The 21,651-nt window shown below is 38.2% G+C and overlaps 2 protein-coding genes across 3 annotated transcripts; both read left to right on the top strand.

The window, feature by feature from the left end:
* Positions 1–1,603: 1,603 nt before the first annotated feature.
* gpr141 (G protein-coupled receptor 141) lies at positions 1,604–3,965 on the top strand. The gene is made up of 2 exons (XM_087846082.1): positions 1,604–1,878; positions 2,331–3,965. Exon 2 carries the CDS (start codon positions 2,332–2,334, stop codon positions 3,244–3,246), a length of 915 nt encoding a protein of 304 aa, XP_087702208.1. The 5' UTR covers positions 1,604–1,878; position 2,331; the 3' UTR covers positions 3,247–3,965.
* Positions 3,966–4,192: 227 nt separating this feature from the next.
* Positions 4,193–18,488, top strand: hnf4g (hepatocyte nuclear factor 4, gamma). 2 transcript variants are annotated; one of them, XM_087846080.1, is made up of 11 exons: positions 4,193–4,405; positions 9,457–9,622; positions 9,868–9,962; positions 11,354–11,460; positions 11,584–11,733; positions 13,554–13,641; positions 14,014–14,166; positions 14,635–14,684; positions 14,965–15,151; positions 17,134–17,253; positions 17,513–18,488. In XM_087846080.1, exons 1-11 carry the CDS (start codon positions 4,375–4,377, stop codon positions 17,632–17,634), a joined length of 1,269 nt encoding a protein of 422 aa, XP_087702206.1. In that variant the 5' UTR covers positions 4,193–4,374; the 3' UTR covers positions 17,635–18,488. The 2 variants fall into 2 exon arrangements, with proteins under 2 accessions (XP_087702206.1, XP_087702207.1); XM_087846081.1 differs by lacking the exon at positions 4,193–4,405 and adding an exon at positions 7,666–7,826.
* The last annotated feature ends 3,163 nt before the right edge of the window (positions 18,489–21,651 follow it).

Genomic DNA, 21,651 nt, shown 5'->3' with positions numbered 1-21,651 from the left:
CCAACCTATAAAAAACCATCGATGTTGGACAGCGTTGGTAGGTAAATGTTTGCAGCATGCACACTAAGCTTGTGGTCGGAGTGATGTGAAGGTGTTTTCCTGTTTACCAAAGTGGACTGTGGTGTTTATTGGATCTTTTATGTTGACATCTTTGCAACTGGTGCAAAGTCAAAAGCTTGTGCTTGTGCTTATACTATGTGCTGTATATGTCATATGACTTGTAACTTGTCTTTGCACTTTGTTGTTACTAAACAAATCTGTCAACATCACAGCTAGCATTACCACATCCTGACTAACTTCTCTTTTGAATAAGCAAGTAGATGGCTTTGTCTAGCAAGTGCAAAAGCAAATGTTTCAAAGTTGTAACCAGGTTCAGAAGTATTTGGATGATGCCAAATACTGCCTCTCTACAGCAGAGTGGTGTTAGGATGTGAGTGCAGACTTTCAGCTTTGTTTAATAACTGGTTTCAAAAAATAATTCTTTACAAACATTAACTGTTCTGAACTCTAGAACTCCTCCACCCAGACATTGCCACATGCCATCACCCCTCCCTTGAGATTTTGCAGTCACCTTCAGTTTCTGCTTGTTTTGTGTTTTCACCCTTGTGAAAGTTTTTTCTTAACTTAGACAGCTCAGCCACTCCAACCGATGTCTTCGATCTTTGAGGCCTTTTTGGTATCTTGAGCTCACCAGAGAATTCCTTATTTTAAAGAACGTAGCACACTGTTGATTTGTCCACTCCCAAAGTTTTTCTACTTTCTCTCCGATCTTTTTATTTTGTTTTTTCATCCTAATGATGACCCTCATATAAAGAATTCCAGTGAATGCCTACCAAATGAAATTTCAGTGCTAGGTCATTTTTCTGTTTAACATGTGATGGAATAAAGCAGATCTCACTTGACCACAAAATTACTTACCAGTCAAGTGTGCACATACTTTTAAAGCCTCTGAAAATGGTTCACTGTGTATAAAAATGACTGTAATTCTGAAAAAGTTAATGTAATACTTTAGCTAAACTTTTCTGGAAAAAAGCTGAAAGTCTGCACTATAATCACATCTTGCTTGTTTAATATAAAATCCACTATGTTAGTGTACAGAGGCAGAATTTAGAAAAACAAACAAACTGTGCCACTGTCCAAATACTAGTGGACTTAACTGTGTTCTTGCAATCGACAACAAGTTGTTATCTTCCTAAGGTGTAAGAGATGCAAGAACATTAAAGTGAAAAAGTATAAACTTTTTTGTTTGACATGCATGCCTAATATGTTGCATTAATCTGTTGCTTTTGCGAATACTCTAATCATATCACAGTGCTTTTAATTGTCTTTATCTACGGTCATCTGGTAAACCACACACAATTTTTAATACAGGACACAAGCACTACATTCCCCAAATTACTGAATTACTTAATTTATTTGAAGTGGCATCCTACTACACCAACTTCTTATCGTCTATATTTCACTTTAAATGTCAAAGTGAAGAGTGCATTTAGAGAAAAATGAGGAAGTAAGCAGCCCTGTGTTCCTGTGTGCTGACAAGTGTTTACAGCAACCTCCTGTTTCTGACACAGTATGCAAAGTAGATGGTGGTTTCTTACAACAGTCACACGCAGGCTCACAAAGGCTTCATTTTCAGAACCTTAACTTCCACCGAACGTTGGCAAACTTCCACTCTTACTCTCTCTCTCACACACACATGCGCGCATTCAAAGGCATATGCGCGAATGCACTCAACCAGAATCCGTTTTTTCTCAGCTTTTCTCTTCCTCCGCGACACTGTGAACATACCGCTGTTGGATATAATGTGATCTACTCCAGGGGACACACGCACACGCAGAAGAGTACTCGGCATACAGTTCTTCACTGACCGAAGCGCAAGTAAGTTCACTGATAAACGATAGTATCTCTGTCTTGGGCTTTGTGTTTTCTCATCATGTTGTTTCCAGTGTTGTGGTGCTCCTTTAATGGTTAATGTGGGCCATATGGTGTCCTTCAGTGGTTCCATTATTGGTTAAATGGTTGCGCAGTATCTGTATTTCTTAATTCTTGAGATACCTTTTTTAGTTAGTCTTACTAACATGTTTGGTGTGTAACATAGCCACATGTTTTTAGTTTTGTTTCATCACCCGAAGGCAAACAAGCCCTTAAAATACATTAAATCAGTCATTCTTTTTTTTTTTAAATACAGCCTTGTGTTTTCTTTCTCTTTTTATAACACCCGTTTTTAATCATTTTTTGATACACTTCATTTCCACTAACTCTTCATGCCTACCTGTCTTCCTGTTCTAATGTCTCTTACTCTTTCTTACTCAATTTCCTCTTCTGTTTAGGATGAATTCCACATTAAATGGGGCCACACTATCTCCAAACCAAAGTTCAACAATGACCACACCCTCAGATTCAGAGAAAGATGAACTAGAAGAGTACCACACAGCCCTCTTGGTCATCTACACTGTGGTCCTGATCAGTGGTACAATTAGCCTTACCCTGATGATGCGCATCATGAAATCCACCACAACTTCCACCACGTCAATTGCCGTACTCAACCTGATCTTCGCTCACTTCATCTTCCTGCTAACGGTTCCCTTCAGAATCTACTATTACGCAGTTCATAAATGGCAGTTGGGCGATGAATGGTGTAAAATAACCAGCAGCATGATCCACATCCACATGTACATGTCTTTTGTCCTGTATGTGATTATCCTCATCACCCGTCTGTTGACGTTCTACAAGAAAGCTTGCCAGGTGGTGTCCTTTCACAGGATGCATGCGATCCTGATCAGTTTTCTGGTGTGGATTATTGTGCTGATCACTGTCCCTTTCATCATCCATTTTAATTATGGCAAAGACCATAACAAAAATGCCATTCGTTGCTTCCAGTTTGGAAAATCTATAGAATCTGTTCTGATTTTGAACTACCTGACAAGCATATTGATTATAGTCATTGCCATTGTGTTGACAGCCTTCCAGGCCAATGTCCTATGGGTTTTATACAAGAAGCATCGGGAGGGATGCACCTTTCAGCAGGAATTCGGAGCTCAGCTGAAGAGCCTGTGCTTTGCGCTAGTCATGGTCATCTGCTTCATTCCCTACCACATTTTTCGACTGTCCTACTTAAACAATATAAAAGAATTAGAGGGTACAAATGAAATATTTCTGAGCATAACCACTTTTAACTGTTTGGACATGCTTACTTTCCTGGGGAGGAGGTCCTGTAACATGTGCTTTGTAGGAAATGCTGCTTAAAAGCTGCTGGTACTGTGTTTGCTTCACTCTTTTTTTATGCCTGTCAGGGTTCTGGTACAGTTCCATAAATTTAAACAATTTAATCTTATTGCTTTTGAAGTGCTTGAAATAGCATAAAAAATGATTAAAAAACAAAAATTATCATGAAAATTGCACATGAAAAAAAAGACTGCAGACAACTCCGAATGACGCATAAACACTGGTTCTGATTATAAGCTTAGGTTCAACTTTCAGTTTATAACAATAAATATTGACCTTAGTCAGACAAAACATTCCCTTAGTGGCTTATTTGGCTCCAAGTCTTTCAGATCACTTTACATTTGAACATAATTTAATATATACATAGTTTATTTATTTATTTACAGACACACACTTTTCAAGCTGTGCTTTTTTTAAACTTTTACTGTTGTTATTACTATATATGTGTACTCTGTCACAGCAAGTCGTGTTTTTATTCATGAGAACATTTAAGGACTTTAAAACTGTCTTTCGATTTTATTTCCTAATGCAGGCGCTCTTGCAATTTGCTGGTTTGTGCTTATAATAGAAAGGCTTCATACTTGGAATTTATAATGTTAGACTATGAAATTGGAGACCCCAGGATATTGTTTCTGTAAGTCTGTGTACAAGGACTCTAAGTGGAAGTGAATACTTTTTAACTGTATTTGCACTTAACAGTTAAATCCTGTCTACATAGCCGATGTGAAGAAGAGAAATAAATGCTGTAAATTGTTATGTCTCCCCCATTATTTTGTGAAACATTATCTCAAACCTTTTTTGGATCTCATACTTTCTACCCTCAGAGGGCACACACACCTACACACCTACACACACACACACAGACTCACACCTGGTGATCTTTTCCTTTTCAGTTTTATGGTCCTGGTTACTGTTTAACATCCCCACCCTAGTTTGAGTTTGTTTAGTAAATCGATCTAATGACAGGGCTATGGTGGCGCCATCCAATGTGTCGCTTTCTGAATTATAGGCCGCTCAGCTCTCCAACCTTCCCTTTTAATGTGGTTGAACACCTTTACCATTTTCCCATGCTCAGTGTGACTTAGTCTAATGGCACACTGAGGGGCTCAGGGCTGCTAGCTGCCGGAGAACAACAGTACACCCGGATAAATGCACATCCCGGACAGAAAAAGAAACACAGGTAAGCCAAACATTTCTTTTTAAGTACACTGTCGCTGAAATTCAAATGGTTCACATCAGAATAAGAAGAGTAGAAGAAGTGTTGTTTTTTGCTGTAGTGGGAGTGAAGGTTACCTTTGGTAGTTTTTCAAGGAAGTTTGTGAATGCGTTCCCTTAAATCACGTGGTTTCTGTATTATGGTGGCAATGGTTGGACTCCTTGTTCGCACAAACGGCACCTGCTGCTATGTCCTGTAGCCAGTACTCTGTATCTGCAGGCATTTTGTAAAAAGCAGATAAGAAATACTAACTTTGCCACATGGGCTTGCGCTGATCGGGCGATAACCCATTTCATCTGCAGAAAGATGGTAATCTGTTCATGTGGTGTTTTTCTTCTACTACGACTATCACTGCATTTAATGTCCAATAGGATGATTCCATTTCTATAATGCAGTTCTATAATGAATTGATCTGAAGGAGGCGGAAGTTTTGCTCTATATCTTTTTTTACTATTTACAAGAACATGCAACGCCTGTGTGAACAAAACTACTTGGTTTTTGCACAAACCTTGACAATACGTGAAGTACGTGCAATACTCATATTGAGAAAAAAGAAACAACCCTTAGTTAATTTTTTAGCCCAGATTGCAATGGGATTGTTTTGCTGAGGCATTTCCAGAGTTGTTGATTGACTTTTGAGGCTGTGCAGATCGGTCTGCCCTTTACTGTACATGCTGTTCTGTTAGACTTAAACTTAACTATAATGTCTAAACCAACAGGATGCACTTCAGCTGAATTATTGATTTGTATTTTTTTAACATTTTTTTTTTAGCTTGCATATACAGTAACGCTAACTTTTCCACTGTGAAGAGTGAGAGTTGCAAAACCATAGTTAACTATTTATTTCATGCGTCTATTCTCTTGCATGTTCTCTTCCTCTCTTTTGCAACACATAATAAACAAATGTGTTAAAGATGTACAGTTTTAGGAGTGAATACTACTGAACTGCGTACTTAACTGTTTCCAGAGTATCGGGAAGTAAGGGTTTACTAGAGTCAGTAATCGAGGCTGATTGTCATCTGTGACTATTAAAACCTAGTCTAAATAGAAGCGACAGTATTATGGCCAGTTCACACAGATATAGGCTCTTAGCTATGGGTTTTATGGTCACAAAAGGCTTTTGGTTGCTAGGCAGATGCAAGCATTCTCAGACATGTCCTGCAACAAGCCACAATACCTTTTTAGAATTACAACTGTTTCTATAAATGTGATTCTCATACATTAAAATCTTTTAAATTTAAATTTACGTCTAGGCTGAACTGCTTCTATATTATATTTTCTTTTTTTGCCAGGTGACAGAATAGGCTTTCAATGTATCTGAGAGATCAACAAAATTAACAACCTACTGTAAAACAACACGAGCAGCTGATCACCTTCGCTGTTCCAAATGTTGTAGCTTCCTTAGTGCAAATCAGAAAGTGCTTTCTTATGTATTCAAAATGAAAAAGAGGGGAAAGATCAAAGGCACTCATCATTACATAAATAAAGACCTCAATTGCTGTGCTTTCTGTCCTTGCTCTTAAGAGTGGAAGGTGAAGCTTTAAAAAAGCCTTTTAGAACGTTTAGGCTGTTCTGGATTAAAGATTTTTTTACTTTTGAGTGAACATTGATTTTTCTTTCTATCTACAAGCCTAAAAGCACGATTCTTTGTTGTCTATTAAACTGTAATCACATAAGAACCTTTATTAGAAACTAACATGGAGCATCCGCATTTACCCTCATGCCTTTATACTTACAACCTCATATTACACTTTCTGATTCTACCGTAATGCTACTACAGAATAAATGTGACCATAAGGATACAATTTTGTCATCTTCCCTTTCCACAAATGTGATGAGTCAGGAGTCCTAACGTTACTACCTGTTAAAATGTAATCTCTCTATAATCTCTCTATCACATCGCTCTCTCTCTCTATCGCCTCTGTCTCTTAGTCCCTACGCTTCCAATATTATAGAATATATCTGTTATTACTATGCAGCCAAGTGATAATAGCGTTTTCTGTCATGTGTGCAATATTGTTGCCTAAACTGACCACACCATACCTGCACATATATGATGAACCCCTCTGACTGGGCCATTCATTGCTGATTTAGGGCATCAAATCTCCTATAACACTGCCTCTTATCATTTACAGCCTTCACAGCACAATGCCTCAAGCTGATTACCTTTAACCCACACAATAAGAGTTAGTGTAATGAAACCCCTGATTTAAATGGGTGGGTTAGGCACATGTTGATGGATTCATGCAAAGGTGGTCATCTTATGCTTTTAACATCCCTGACTCAAAATAGGAGGGTAACACCTGTTCAATTTGCACTTTAGAGTCAATTTGTACTTACTAATCTTGTTTTTTTTGTTTTTGTTTTGTTTGTTTTTTTGCAAATAATTATTCTAACTGATATGAAACCATAGACATTGATGACTGAGCTAAAAAAAAAACTATGAAAGAAGAAGAAATTAAAAGCAGTGTTGTTGGTGATGTTTAAAGTAGCAGTCAGATTATTTAGAAACTTGTAGTAGAAAAAGAGTAAATAAAGAGTTAAAAACAGTGGGTTGGGTGAACCGTTGGTGTGTATGTGGATGCCTTAATGGGAGTTATCAGTGTTTTCTACTTCACTGCGTGTCCTTATAGATTATATCTGCTGAGGTGGTGGTGCTATTACTTCACCATTGATTAGATTAGGAAACCTGGGAAGGACACGCACATTCACTCACACACACACACACACACACACACACACACACACACACACACACACACACACACACACACACACACACACACACACACACACGTCAGATGCACATTCATACATGTTACTCTCTGTAAGAACAAACGCCTAAATTGTACACATAGTGTACAAGCGTTCTCCAAATAAATAAATAAATAAAAGAGCAATGAAAGACAGAGGAGGGAAAGGAAATGTCTCTTTTCTCACTATCTATTCATCCCTGTGATAAGTGTATGAGAGAAGGGTAGATAAGTGAAGTGTAATAAGGTGAGAAGAACCCCAGCTCCTCCCCTCCTTATTGTTCAAGGCCCAATCAGATCAGATTATGGGTCTTTTATTACAGGGATCTCCCTTGTTATTTCTGAAAGAAATAGATGAAACAGAGGCAGGACTATAGGAAAAAAGAAGAGAAGAGAAGAGAAGAGAAGAGAAGAGAAGAGAAGAGAAGAGAAGAGAAGAGAAGAGAAGAGAAGAGAAGAGAAGAGAAGAGAAGAGGAGAGAGAAAACCAGGCTCAAACAGGAATGAAGTATCCTCCTACTCCTCCGAGTAAAACTCTGTTAGATATGGAAGTAGCCAACTACTGTGAAGGCCTGGATCCTTCATACAACACGCTGGGCTTTGAGCATGCAGAGGTACTCTATGTAGGACGAGGTAAGTGTGTGCAAATACAGACAGATTCACACCAAAACACAAACAAGTCAAGCACACAGAAAGACATACATTGAAAGATAGGCCACTCTCTCACATACTTATCAGGGCCTTTAGAATGATCTGATTGGGTCATCAGCCAGAGTACTGGATGAGGAGTTGTGGTTGTTTGTTAAATAAGACAGTCACTGATGAAGTTTAGTGACAGCAGCTGAACGCAAATGAGTTGCTATTTGCAGAAAGAGGGGAAATGTGTTTGATGTGTTTGATATGCTCAAGTGCACTGCTTGGGAAACTCTGACTGATGTTTTAATACTGACTGCCAGTGTGTATGTGTGTCTTGCTTGACAACATTATGTATAGTAAATCCCACTTGCCTGTTGCTGCCTGTGTATGTGTGTATGCATCATGAAAGGAAGTGTGTGTTGTGAAGGAAATAAAAGGGCTGTGTCAAAGTTTGAGGGGGACTAAATGAATGATAACCAAGCAGTTTAGGCAGAAACTGCAGGAATGTGTCATAAAGATATTTTACTGGACAGCAAGCACAAATCTCTGTGATACACGGGCGTTACCTCAGCATGGAAGGAAAATTAGTCAAACATTTACTGTAGACACTCATTGACTCATTTAACAATGGCACTGGCCCGTGTGAGACCAAATGAGTTGTGCGCAGTAGAAATTTAAACATGTATGTGTTCAATGCGTCTTGAGTTTTTACTCGATCGACAGCAGGTTCCATTTCGTAGACTTTAACAGAACAACTTAGATGGAGGCAGTGACGATGGTGATGGTTTCTATTACAGTGACGGTGCTGGTGCTGGTGATAATGGTAGAGATTATGTTGATGATGACAATAAAGACATAAAAATAGAAATAAAGACAATGACAATCATGTTTTGTCATTAACAGCAATGTCTGGTAATACCAGACATCCTCCAACACAATGCACAACACATTTACCAGAGAAGTATCAGCAGTGTTATGGGTTTCCTTCAGTGATAAATGGTTTGAGGACACAAGAATTCCTTTTCTAGATTTTGCAGTGAGCACCTGTGACCACCGTGCATCAATGATAAGCAGGTATTGGGGGGGGGGGGGGGGGGGGGGGGGGGGTTGTTTTGTTTTTTGGTTACATTTTGATATTTGTTATTTCTGGAGTAAGGCTTCACACAGTGACTAATTAACTAAACATTTTATAACTTAATTGCTCCCACAAAGGCACTACACTGACAAGTTAAAGGAAAAAATCTAGGATGTAGGGGGTCTAATGGTGAAGGGGCATTTTGCTGACCTACCGAGTGGGACTTTTGAGTTCCTTTGGGGATAAAAGTCATTACAAAATCACCTTTAATCCTATGATCATTTCCTGATCAGAGTGGCCTCTTTCGTGATCCAAAAGCCCCCACCCACAGGGCTTTAGGGGTCACTGAATAGCTTGAAATGTGTGAAAATAATTTGAACTGTAGCCTACGGTCTTTCATATCTGGTTATTGGAGATTCAGGACCAAAGTGTCAAAATCTCCATCATTATCATAAAATGCACAAAGTGAATCACTTTTGGAAGAATGATGACATGCATATGTATTTGTATTTACCTGTGTGAGTGTTTTGTTTTGTTTTTTTGGTGCTCCAGACAGCATGCCGACAGAGCCAAGCCTGCCTGGTCCAGATGGGATCATTAGTAACTGTGCAATCTGTGGAGATAAAGCCACAGGGAAACACTATGGAGCCTCCAGCTGTGATGGCTGCAAAGGCTTCTTCAGACGCTCGATACGCAAGAGCCACGTCTATACCTGCAGGTACAGTTTGCAAAGATACACTGTGGAAGCATAAAATGCACAATGTGTGTATGCATGTTGGAAATGTAAGAAATAGTTCATGCAATTGTCATAAATATCATCACAAATGTGCTTTTATACGCATGCACCCTTAAGATAATTTGCCAAAAATAGTGATCATTTGCTTTTTGTTTCAGGGTTGCATACTTTATTGTTGAATGATATGTCACAATTTTCTTGCTCTGATAACTTTGCATGTTCTGAAGGTTCAGCAGACAGTGCGTCGTGGATAAAGATAAGAGGAACCAGTGTCGTTTCTGCAGACTCAACAAATGCTTCAGAGCTGGCATGAAAAAAGAAGGTAGTGAAACCTCTTTTGAATGAGACGCGATGTGAAATTGTTACACCTACATGCAGAGAATAGAGATAGAGTCTTCCTGATCTTTTACGTTTCTGCATATATGTCACACAAATTGTCAAACAAATTTTAATATCAGACAAAGATAACCTGAGTAAATACAAAATGCATTTTTTAAACAATGATTTCATTCATCTGCCAGATCAGATAAATCAAGAAAGTGAGAAATGAAGTAGGCTGAAAGGTCACTTGTCTCAATTACGGTCAGAGTTCATGATTCAACAATAAGAAAGCGACTTGGCAATGGTGATCTGGTCCTGCTCTGCTACTTCAGGACTTGAATGACTTGCCATAACTGATGGAACCAAGAATTCTGCTCTTTACATAAAGAAGACCATCCATCATCAGTCAAGCTTAAGTGTTCTCAGGTTATGCAGCAGAACAATGATCCAAAACATTCCGGAAGTGTTTGGAGTGGTCTAGTCGAAGTCTGGACTCAAATTCTACTGAGATGCTTCGGCATGACCTTAAAGAGGCTGTTCATGCTCAAAATGAAATGGAATAAAAATAGTTTTCCAAAGTGGGCCAAAGTTTTTCCACCGCGATGTGAATGACTCATTGCACAACCAGTTATTAAGTTTAGGGCCCATTTACTTTTCCACGTAGGGCCAGGTGGGTTTAGATAACTGTCAACCAGTATTTACCCGAGTTATCTTTGTCTAATATTAAAATTGGTTCCATCATCTGAAACATGTAAATGTGGCAAATATGCAAAAAGATAAGGCATCATGAAGAGGGCCAATCCTTTTTCACAGCACTGTATGTACATTATATACACACTATGAAGGAGAAGTACCTTTCTTAGTGAAGTTTACTGACAAAGTGGAAAATTAAAATGAGAGAAGGAAATACTTCTGTCAGAGAAACCGACAACTGCTTCAAGATGGATGAAATGGGCTCTGCCATAAAACAGGTGTTTACTTAGTGTGTGTTTATATTTATGAGGGGTATAACCTTGGCTCAGAGTTTTACAACCCCTAATCATGTGTTATTTAAACATGTTGTTCTGGATTGTATCAGGTTAACGTTTGACTCCTTTTGTTGATGAGAGTCTGTACTGCTATTTTTCCTAATTATTAACTGTCGTAGTGTATGCAGGCATCTCTTAACGCTCATAAATTACTTAAAATTGAAAGCCTCAAAACTGGAAAACCAGGAATAAAGCTTCATTATTGTTACTTTGTTACTCTTTTTTTTTTTTGGGGGGGGGGGGGGGGGGGGGGGCTATTTGACTGGTAAAGTGTTGGAGATGTTGCTTCTTCACTGTTCCCTTTTTTAGATTGCTTCCTCTTTCATGCATACACACAAACATAATTATGGCTGTGATATATTAGCTGTGCAGAATGAGAGGGATCGGATCAGTTCCCGAAGAAGTATCTCCGACTCCCAAGACCTTCCAACCATTACTATTTTGGCCCAAGCAGAATCATTGTCGCACCAGGTGATAATCCCTTTTATAAATGTCTTATTTTAAATCTCTTTTATGTTTGTATGTTAGTTGATTAACTTTATCGGTAACATGAGTGACTAACCTGCAAGCTGTTCAATTCCTCTTCTCCGGCAGAGCACTACTCCGGTTGGAATAGCAGACTTGTCAGAGCAGAAGTCAGCCACTGTAGGGGACATATGTGATTCTATGAGACAGCAGTTATTGGTGTTGGTGGAATGGGCCAAATATATTCCTACTTTTGGAGAACTTCCACTGGATGACCAGGTAACTGGCTGTTCTGCCTGATTTGCAATCTGTGACTGTGACATTTCTTCTTTGCATGTAATGAGTGTCATGCATACAGTACTGTGCAAAAGTCTTGAGCTGCCCCTCACTTCCTAATATTATGAGAGCAAATGGCTATAGCAATGTACTGTAACATCTAAAAACATACATGGAAAGACTTTGTACAGAGTTTGGACAATCCTAAGGAACTTGAAGTTTTGTATGACTGCCTTTAATATCCAATTCAACCTAAAAATTTCTTGCCATTTCTTGAGGTAGTCTTAAAGGCCATTCTAAAGCTATTCTTTGAATGTTATGTTCTCAGTCCCAATTAAGTCACACTGCTTCAATAATGTTAAGGTCCAGGCTCTTGCGAGGCCAATCCATGTTTGACAAGATTCACAGCACCACTGGCTGAGAGCCTCCACCGTAATTTACAGGTTTCTGTGGACATTCACTGCTGTGCCTCTCTCCTGATCTCCTTTGTATATATTAATGACACAGTCCAGTTCTTGCCCATGGCTTCTTGACAGCCACCTTTGCACTGAGGCTGTTTCTACTAAGGCTTGGTGAACAGCTGAAGGGCCAGATGCACCTTTTAGTTGCTAAGGTCCTTGCTGGAGTTTTCCTATTTCCTAACGACGTGACTTTCAGTTACTCTTCATCTTCTGCACATACTGTTTAGGCTTGCCGCATCGTCTTTTATCCTCCACTTGTACAGATTCTCCATGTTTTTACACACATTGCTGAGATATGCCAAATTTTCAAGTAACAGCTTTTTGAGAATCCCCTTGCAGGTGCAAAAATATATATATTTTATGCCTGTGAAACTGTGTTATCTACAGAAGAGGATTAGGGCCACTGGAAAAAAAATCTGAGAAAAAAGTCAGAATTCTGAGAAAAAAGTCAGAATTCTGAGATTAAAGTCAGAATTCTGAGATTAAAGTCAGAATTCTGAGAAAAAAGTCAGAATTCTGAGATTAAAGTCAGAATTCTGAGATTAAAGTCAGAATTCTGAAAAAAAAGTCAGAATTCTGAGAAAAAAGTCAGAATTCTGACTTTAATCTCAGAATTCTGACTTTAATCTCAGAATTCTGACTTTTTTCTCAGAATTCTGACTTTAATCTCAGAATTCTGACTTTAATCTCAGAATTCTGTCTTTTTTCTCAGAATTCAGGAAAAGAAGGAAAAAAAAGACGTGCCCGCTTCTTTTTTTGTCCCAGTGTCCCTAATCCTCTTCCGTAGTTATCGTTGGCATTTGCCATAAATTCAACTAAGGAAAGGGGAAGAAATTGCGTTTTTTTTAGGTTGCTAGCAACAAAGTGCTTAAAGATACAATTTAAAATGGTTTCTTTTCCAGAGTTGTTATGTGTAGACAGAACATTGGTTAATCCCTTGAGTTACACTCCTTTTTTATGCTTGAATGATTCATAGGTCCATTTGAAATAGCTTAACAAAATGCAGAGCGAAACAAAACAAATAAACATTCCTCTGAAAACAGTCAGGTACAAAGCCCTCCAGACATCCTGGAGAACTATTGATCAAGACCACTTTAAAAAATTTGAAGCAAGCACTTGGAACCAAAATATAGAGAAATGAGGGTGGACTCAGGACATTTGTACAATACTGTACTTATTATCTCATGTCTGGTTTTGGAAACTAATTTTCAGCACTTGTTGGTGTGCGAGGTTTGAAAACAGAATATTTGAAGGTAATGATTAAATGCTATTTTAAATTAGCATACACAGACCACTAGGGCATTGTTGAGGCATTGTTACATTGTTTCTGTTCTTTGTTTACCTGTGTGTGTTTGTCCATAGGTGAGCTTGCTTCGGGCTCATGCTGGTGAACACCTCTTGCTTGGGGTTGCCAAAAGGTCAATGCCATTCAAGGACTTCCTGCTTTTAGGTAGAAACCAATGACTAGAAAGGCCTCTTCCTTATGTGTGGTGAAGTCATGTGGACTTAGAATGATTAACTAAAGCTTTCTGTTTCTCTGTGACTTCAAAAGTTTTTCTTGTAAATTACATTATTCATTATCGGTACATCATACTGTAAGCAACTACAAACAATCAGGCACTTTTATACTTCTTAAGATCTCCACACCTATTTTCCATAGCCCATTGCCCTGCCTAAAAGAGAGTCTACAAGTTTCTCTGAAGGAAACAAAAATCCACCTGGCTCCAAGAGCACATACCACAGCGCTCCACCTCATACACACCCATGTTCAATACCTACTTCATCTCAACACTGCCGCTAACCTTACTCACTGTCCCTGCAGGTAATGGCTGTGTGATCCACAGAGACAGTCCTGAACCAGAGATCTGTAGGGTAGCCAACAGAGTCCTGGATGAGCTGGTGCGGCCCTTCCAGGAAATACAAATAGATGACAACGAGTTTGCAGCACTCAAGGCTATTGTCTTTTTTGACCCAGGTAATGAATAAAAAGTGGCATTTAACCCCAGAACCAGTAAAAATAGTAAACCACAGATGATGACAGACATCACAATCAATTTGAACAGACGATTTTATCTTGTCTGCATTGCCTTTTTTGCCCATATCCATCTTTCCCAACATGTCCCGGCTAGATTTCCCCTCAAAGTTAGGTCCCAATCCCTCTCTTGCCTCTTTACGTTACCCTAGTGTGACCACAATCCCTGCCCCCATGTTTTGTTACTCCCTCCCTTTTCTATCCCCTTCACTAAATCCTTCATTTTGCACTTCATGCCAAAGTTTGACCATAATCATTCCATCAATTCCACTCATATCCGCAATTCCATCCATGATCTTCCCATTTTTATTTATTTATTTATCCTGTGCTGCCCCGTCCCTCAATCCTGTCATATATCCCTTCCCCGCCTTAACGCAACCCCCCTTCCTTGCTTTGCCTTCCATTCTGCAGATGCAAAGTCTTTGCGGGATCCTTCGAAGATTAAGACCATGCGACTGCAGGTAGGTCAAGCATTTGACCTTTCTAGATTGTTGCGAGACATCTGGTCTTTCTAGGATATTTTTTAGCTTTTTCTTTCTTTTTTTTTAAAATTTTCAGTCATGTAAATGATTTGGATTTCAAAAGCAACCATCCTGTCAATGTCAACCTCAATGTCATCATGTATTTTTCTTTTAATTTATGCACATCTTCTTTCAATATGTCAGCAAAATAAAAGAAAAATGGATTTTGCCTATAATGACAGTGACCACATAGGGACTCTGTGTTTGTGCGTGCGCACAGGTTCAGATGAGTCTGGAAGACTACATTAATGATCGTCAGTATGACTCCAGGGGTCGTTTTGGAGAGCTGTTACTCCTGCTGCCCACCCTGCAGAGCATCACCTGGCAGATGATCGAACAGCTCCAGTTCATTAAGTTTTGCGGCCTGGCCAAGATAGACAACCTGTTGCATGAAATGCTTCTAGGAGGTGAGATTGGCTGATGTCTGTGCTTGTAAATCTGCAGAAAAAACAAATTTGACCTTGAGCACTACCACCAAATCCTCTGCTGAAATTCCTCAGTGCAGAATTATGAAGCACTGCGGAAAACGAAAAGAATACTTGCTCGAAAGTTTTCTAGTTTATATACAGGAGGCAAAAAGTTAAAGATTTTACACAATAACTTTGTACAATATGCATTTATATTTATATTTATATTACGTTAAGCTGAAATAGAATAAACCGGGTACATAAGATGCTGCTAGGGACATCTGCAAACACATCTAAATGTATATAAATACGGGAAATCTGAAGTTAAAGCTACAGTGCATCAAATATATTCTCAGGAGGGCCATGACAGACAATTGAAGCTTGAGACATAAACTAAAAAGTCATCTCCAAAAATGTTTTCCAGTTTTCACCATATATGCTTAAAAAACCCCTCCATGATATGACAACCCGACTTAAAAGAAAGAGCACAGAAATAGCTGCGTTTGTTGCATTTGCCAGCATCTTGTCAGAACGTAGAACGAAACCACACACAAAACGCAGTAATAAAAAATCTCAGGCTATTCAAATTCTGTTAAGATGACATATATTTAGCAATGAGTATGATCAAGCAAAACTCAAAGACAAAAGGAAATTGCACAAAGATCCTATATAGCTTATAAACATCTATAAAAAACAATGTGTCTTCTCATATCATAAGTAATTTTTTTTAGCTTTACTCATGAATGGCACAGACATATATGTATATATAAACTTGTTTAAACAGAAAGAAAGACGGCTTACAGGTTATGTTAGTATGTCTGGTAATAATCACCAAAAACAGACAAAAATGTGACCTGTAATTTTTTTTTAAAAAAGGGGCTTTAGGAGATAGTAAATCTGTAAAAATTTTCTACAATAATTTAAGATCACAATTGTAGCCTCATGGTTTCACATCCTGCCTTTGGTCTTTTAACCTCAAACTGCTGCCTTCATAGTAATTCATTTATATTTTAAAGAAATATTGTGTATATAATACAGGAATTATTAACAACACCCACATAACCAAAATGAAAAATTTAGTTTTACATAAAAACTTTTTGCAGTACTTACAGCTTCTTTAGCTTTACTGAAATGAAATGTCACCTGTTAAGTTCTACGGCTGTGATATTTAAGGACCATATTTCTTATTCTTTAATCTGTATTCAGTGGTGACTCGAACAGAACTCTCTCATTAATTCAAATTTTCGTGACCGCGAAATCACGTATGGGCGACATACACATATCGGAGAACATAACATGGCATCCTCAGGGGAATGATGAAGTGAACATGATACACCAAAATCAAAAGAACTGGGATTTACTGTATATGTGACAATGTCTGTACAAAGTTTCATTCAGGTTGGCCCATCTTTTTAAAAGGAAATAGGATATGTACACACATACAAACAAACTAGCTGAAAATTCAGTGAGTTGATATATTTTAATGTGAACAGACCTCTCACCTGTAGAAACACTCAAAAACCTAACCGCTTTGCAACTGTAATATGGTAAAAGCTTAATAAAAGTTAGTCTGGTTACAACAGTATATATGTTTAATTTTACTGAGTGGTATACATAAATAACATAGTCTCTACATTTACAGGGGATGGTAGGCAGTAGCCCAGACTACTGAGGTAGATGAGAGGGGGTCCATCTTTCAAAATTTTATCACTGCATTTAACTTATTTAGCACTACATAATTATACATTTATTATTACATTTAATTATACATTTATCTGACATGGCAACACAGCTTTAAGGGGGCAACAAGGAGTGGCAATCAAATTTCAGGGAGGTAGTGGCACCCCAGGTGCCCCCTTTATCCACACCCCTGAACATAAAGTAGAGCATGAAACAAAGTAGGAAGAAATCTGCAAAATTACTCTGGTTACAACTTCATCACTGTGTGTTGAAGTTTATTTGCACCTGTGTTATATTTTAAGGGCTTACAACAGAACCCACACACCTGCACCATTCAGCACACACCCAGCTGGCCCAGGACCCTGTGACTGGACACACATTGGTCATCAGTACCATGCCTGTCAATCACACTCCACAAATAGGTAAGTTTCTGGATGCTATCAGTTAACACACACACAAACAAAAATGCATGCAGTCATGTAAAGTGCATTCAGTAACACTGGAGCAAACGTGACACACACATACACACAAACAAACACATACGTTATCTTATCTAAAGAGTGTGTCCAAAAACAAAATGTTTTTTTTTTTAATTATGCTTCAACAAAGTAATTAAAATCTGTAATATATATGTATGTATATCACACAAATGTTGCTTTGTCCCTGTCTCTTTTCCTGCAGCCTCTCCAGACACTCCCATCCCATCGCCCCCGCAGGGTCCTGCACCGGAAATGTACAAACATTTTCCCCAGCCTGTTTGTCCTCCAGCGAGCCCTTCACCTTCTGCACAGACAGACCCCTGACTCTTTCCTGCATTATGTCAACGAATCTGACAGCAGATCAGTTTCCTTGCCCCCTGTTCATTATCCAGGCATGGTATGAAAATTATGACAGAAATCTCTGTTCAGTGTCAACAGTTAGACTTTCCTACCCCATGACTCCTGGAGCTCCTGGCTATCCTAACCAGTTATGTGCACCACATTTCAAGGTTTTATTTTCTTACAGTGGCAAAACTCACAAAAGAAAAGCACAATTTTTATGCAGTCTTTTTCAGGTACAACGCTGTCTGTGTGTGTCTGCGTGTGTCTGCGTGTGTGTCTATGCTTATTTGCTTATTTCCTGGCACCAGAGTGTTTGGCAGCGCAGGCTCTGGGTTTCCTGATCAGGCGGCGCAGTCAAATATTGGTGCTCATTTTAGCACAAAATTGTATTTGCCTTAAAACACGCTCAGACCATGTCTTACCCATAGTCATCACACCGCAGCAAGAATGATACGTGTGCTTCCACTGTAGTCACTGATATGAAAGAGGGATTGTATTTAAGTTGCGATGATGGCACAGCAGCAACTTTATTATTCATTTAAATCTCCAGACTTGGCAGCAGGATCCGTCAACTAAAGGCATGTCCTCTGTTTTTCTGAGCATCACACTAGAAAGCTATTTCTCAGAGATTTAACAGTGAAATCATCTGGAGTAATGCAGCTGTCCCCAGGATGAGTCCCGAGTTCCATCAAAATACGTGCACACACACACACATATGTATATATATATATATATACACATACGTATATATATGTATATATTCTGTGTAATACAAAGTCCACACTCTATCTAAACTTATATATATTCACATTATATTTGTATAATATTTCATTTTGACCACTGGAATCATATTCATAAATATTTGCTCACATGACTTTCATTCAACCTGAATGTTAAACAAGTAAACATGTTGGTGAAAACATTTTAAAACAAGCTCAAATGCATGCCTTCCAAATTAATTTTTTTAAATATCAGGGATAGACTCCTGCAGGAGTCCAGTAGCCTTTAATTTCGCTGTGCTGAGTAAGGAAGATAAAAGCTTGCAGCACACCGGAAGAAAAAAAAAATCCAGATGGTGGCGGCAGGAGCTCTCTTCATGGTTTCGCTGAATTTCAGTCTGACCGTTTGTTTAACAAAATTATCTCTAAGTGACCTGAAGACCGTTTATTTTGTTTGATGAGTATTTTAAACTGGTATTTTGCAGAGAGACTCTTTTATATTTAGAATGCCGACTTTACTTTTAAGACATAAATGGGTCTGTTTAAATAAGCACTGCTGACAGCCTATTTAAGGTGATGTATCTTGATTTTTATTTTGAAATTTGTGTGCTTTCTGTTTCACCCGTTGCTGCTTTTGTGTCTGAGCCTCCATCTGTGTTCGGTCTCAAGAAAATTGAGCCCTCAGAGTTTAATATTCTGCTGCAAAACTGGGATTAATGAAGGAAGTTGTGCATCTATGTGGTTACTTAAAACCATTAACTGACTGATGGTATTCAAGTCAGTAAGGCACCCTTCTTGCTTAGTGAAATGAAAATGTTTTTTTTAACTTTCTTTCTTGTCTTAAATTTCTTACTTGATTGGTTATACATATATATAAAACATATATCTACTGTAGATCAATCCTAATGTACTAAACTGTACAGTTTATAGCTTATCTGAAAATATGTGAATGTACAAAAATTGCTTTTATTCATTATAGGGAAAAAAAGCTATTGCAAAAAAAAAAAATACATATAAAAAAATTAAAGATACTCAGGAAAAAAAGCTGGCTATCACAAAAATAATACTGTTCTTTTGGGCCTAATACATCTAAAACTGTGCTCACCTCTAAACTACAGTATGTACACAGGAAGTAAATGACAGTTAAAATTATATATATATATATATATTTAAATTTGTGGTTAATATTTGATACTGAGTTATAATACACATAGCTTACACAATGAGACTTGACTGATATACATATGTATATTAATATAATAAAGATCAGTGTTGCAGTAATGAAATTCATGATAAATACAGAAAGGAATGTGGATAATATTTAACTTGCTGTATATATTCAAAATTACAGAAAATCTAAAATCCATTCAGTTTCTTGAATCAGCTGTATATTTTGGTTGGTTTGTACTGATGATGTGTACATTTCTGAATTTATATGTTGATTAAAAGACAATCTTTAAGAAGTGCTTGTGAATGAATTTGTCGATTTGGATTAACTGTAATGACCTTGCCATTCAGTACATTATGCTGTAGCACAGTACTACCCTCTAGCTGTCAAGAGGTGAAATACAACAGCGTGCCAGGTGTACTACTTGTTGTATATGTAATATATGAAATATTATATGTCTATGCATTCATTCATTTTTGTGTTTTATAAAACAAATAAAAAAATGTCTGGAAAAAAAGATGATTCCTTTCCAATTTATCTGTTTCTACAACCATAAAAAGTAATTTCAGTATAGGGTTTTTTTGCTAAATAGAAAAAAGGTAAAATTGACTTTTTTTCCATATTTGGAAAGGAAGACAATATAGACACAGATAATGAAAAATTGGCAGAAATATATTTCAATATGGTTTACCCACATTCAGTAATAGTGAGTGTGGCTTGTCTATTACTTCCCTCATGGAAGTCATCACACTCCCCCATAGTTCCACTGGTCAGGGGTATACAGTTTGTATTCAAAGCTTTATTGGCAAGCTATTGAGACCACAGCGCCGGACGACGCTGCTCATCTAAAATCAAACCAGCTTCCCCCCGTGGTCCATCTGAGGAAAACACATTTTTGAGACAAACATTGAAGCCAAACTCGAATGCAAAGCTGTAATTTACAATAAAACTAAGCTGAGCAGGGGCCAACTGTACTTTTAAATCTGTGATTCTGCTTACGTCCGTCCACACGCAATCATTTTATGGAGGTTTATGTGTATGTGTGATTGTTTGCGTGCAGTGGATGCAACCCAGGGATAAAGCTGAGAGCTCTTATTGTCTATATATTGTGGTGTGACTCAGAGAAAACATTCAGGTTATTTATGGCGGAGGAGATGATGTTGTCTAGAATCAACATGGCCAAATCCTCCTATCAACTCCATAATGGACAAGCTACCTGGCTTAGGTCAGAACAACACCACCTGCAACGGAAAAATGTGTGTATGTGCATATACAGTAGGTGTGTGTGTGTGTGTTCTCCCAGCTGCAATTTATTTAGAATCCGAGCGGGTGAGTGTGTGTACACTCCTGTGTGTGTTATTGGAATTGTGAGTATGTGTGCGTACCTGGGGAGCTTTAATCAAAGGCCTATAGTGAGGAGATGTGGGGGCCCTGTCTCTCTCTCTTTTTGCTCAGATAAAACTGCGTGTTAGCATGCCAGTCACATATCTCATCTGAGACGCACTGCTCTCCTCCCCACACCTCACCTCACAGCGGCCCACACTGACAGCACGCTATTACAAACCAGTATGATACTCACTCCACCTGAGGAAGGTGAAACAAAGGGATGAGGAGACAGACAGAAGGAGGAACAAAAGAAGGATGCAACTGTGAAATGTTTTGGTCTTCCTTAGCCGGTTCTTAGGTTTGCATGTTTTAATTTTACACTTAAGATTGAGAAGTTCTAAAGTGGCCATTGCTTCTAGAGTGGCTAAGCTGATAGGGCATCGATTAACTTGCTTTGGAGAAAAACTGATTTCAAACTGCAATATTATTATTTGTTGTATAAGTATTGAGAGCAAAAAGTTAATCCCCCTATTCTCATCTGTTCATCAAATAACAATCCACACTGCCTTTTTCTGTCATGACCACTAGATGGCTGTACAGTCCTGTTGTTTCCACAGGGACGTGTTGCATTTTATTGGTTGCGTGCATATATATTTCCTTCTTCTTCTGCCATCCTAAGCCAAATAAAAGATTAAAATAATCACAATTTCAATAATAAAAGAATGAAAAAATCTAAACAAGATTAACAAATGCAACAAGCCACCTTCATTTAGCTGCAACATTTAA

Source organism: Neolamprologus brichardi, chromosome 9 (genome assembly GCF_056152115.1).
Source record: "Neolamprologus brichardi isolate AB-2024 chromosome 9, ASM5615211v1, whole genome shotgun sequence".
In the NCBI taxonomy this organism is placed as follows: Eukaryota; Metazoa; Chordata; class Actinopteri; order Cichliformes; family Cichlidae; genus Neolamprologus; species Neolamprologus brichardi.
This window is presented reverse-complemented; position numbering and strand designations above follow the sequence as displayed.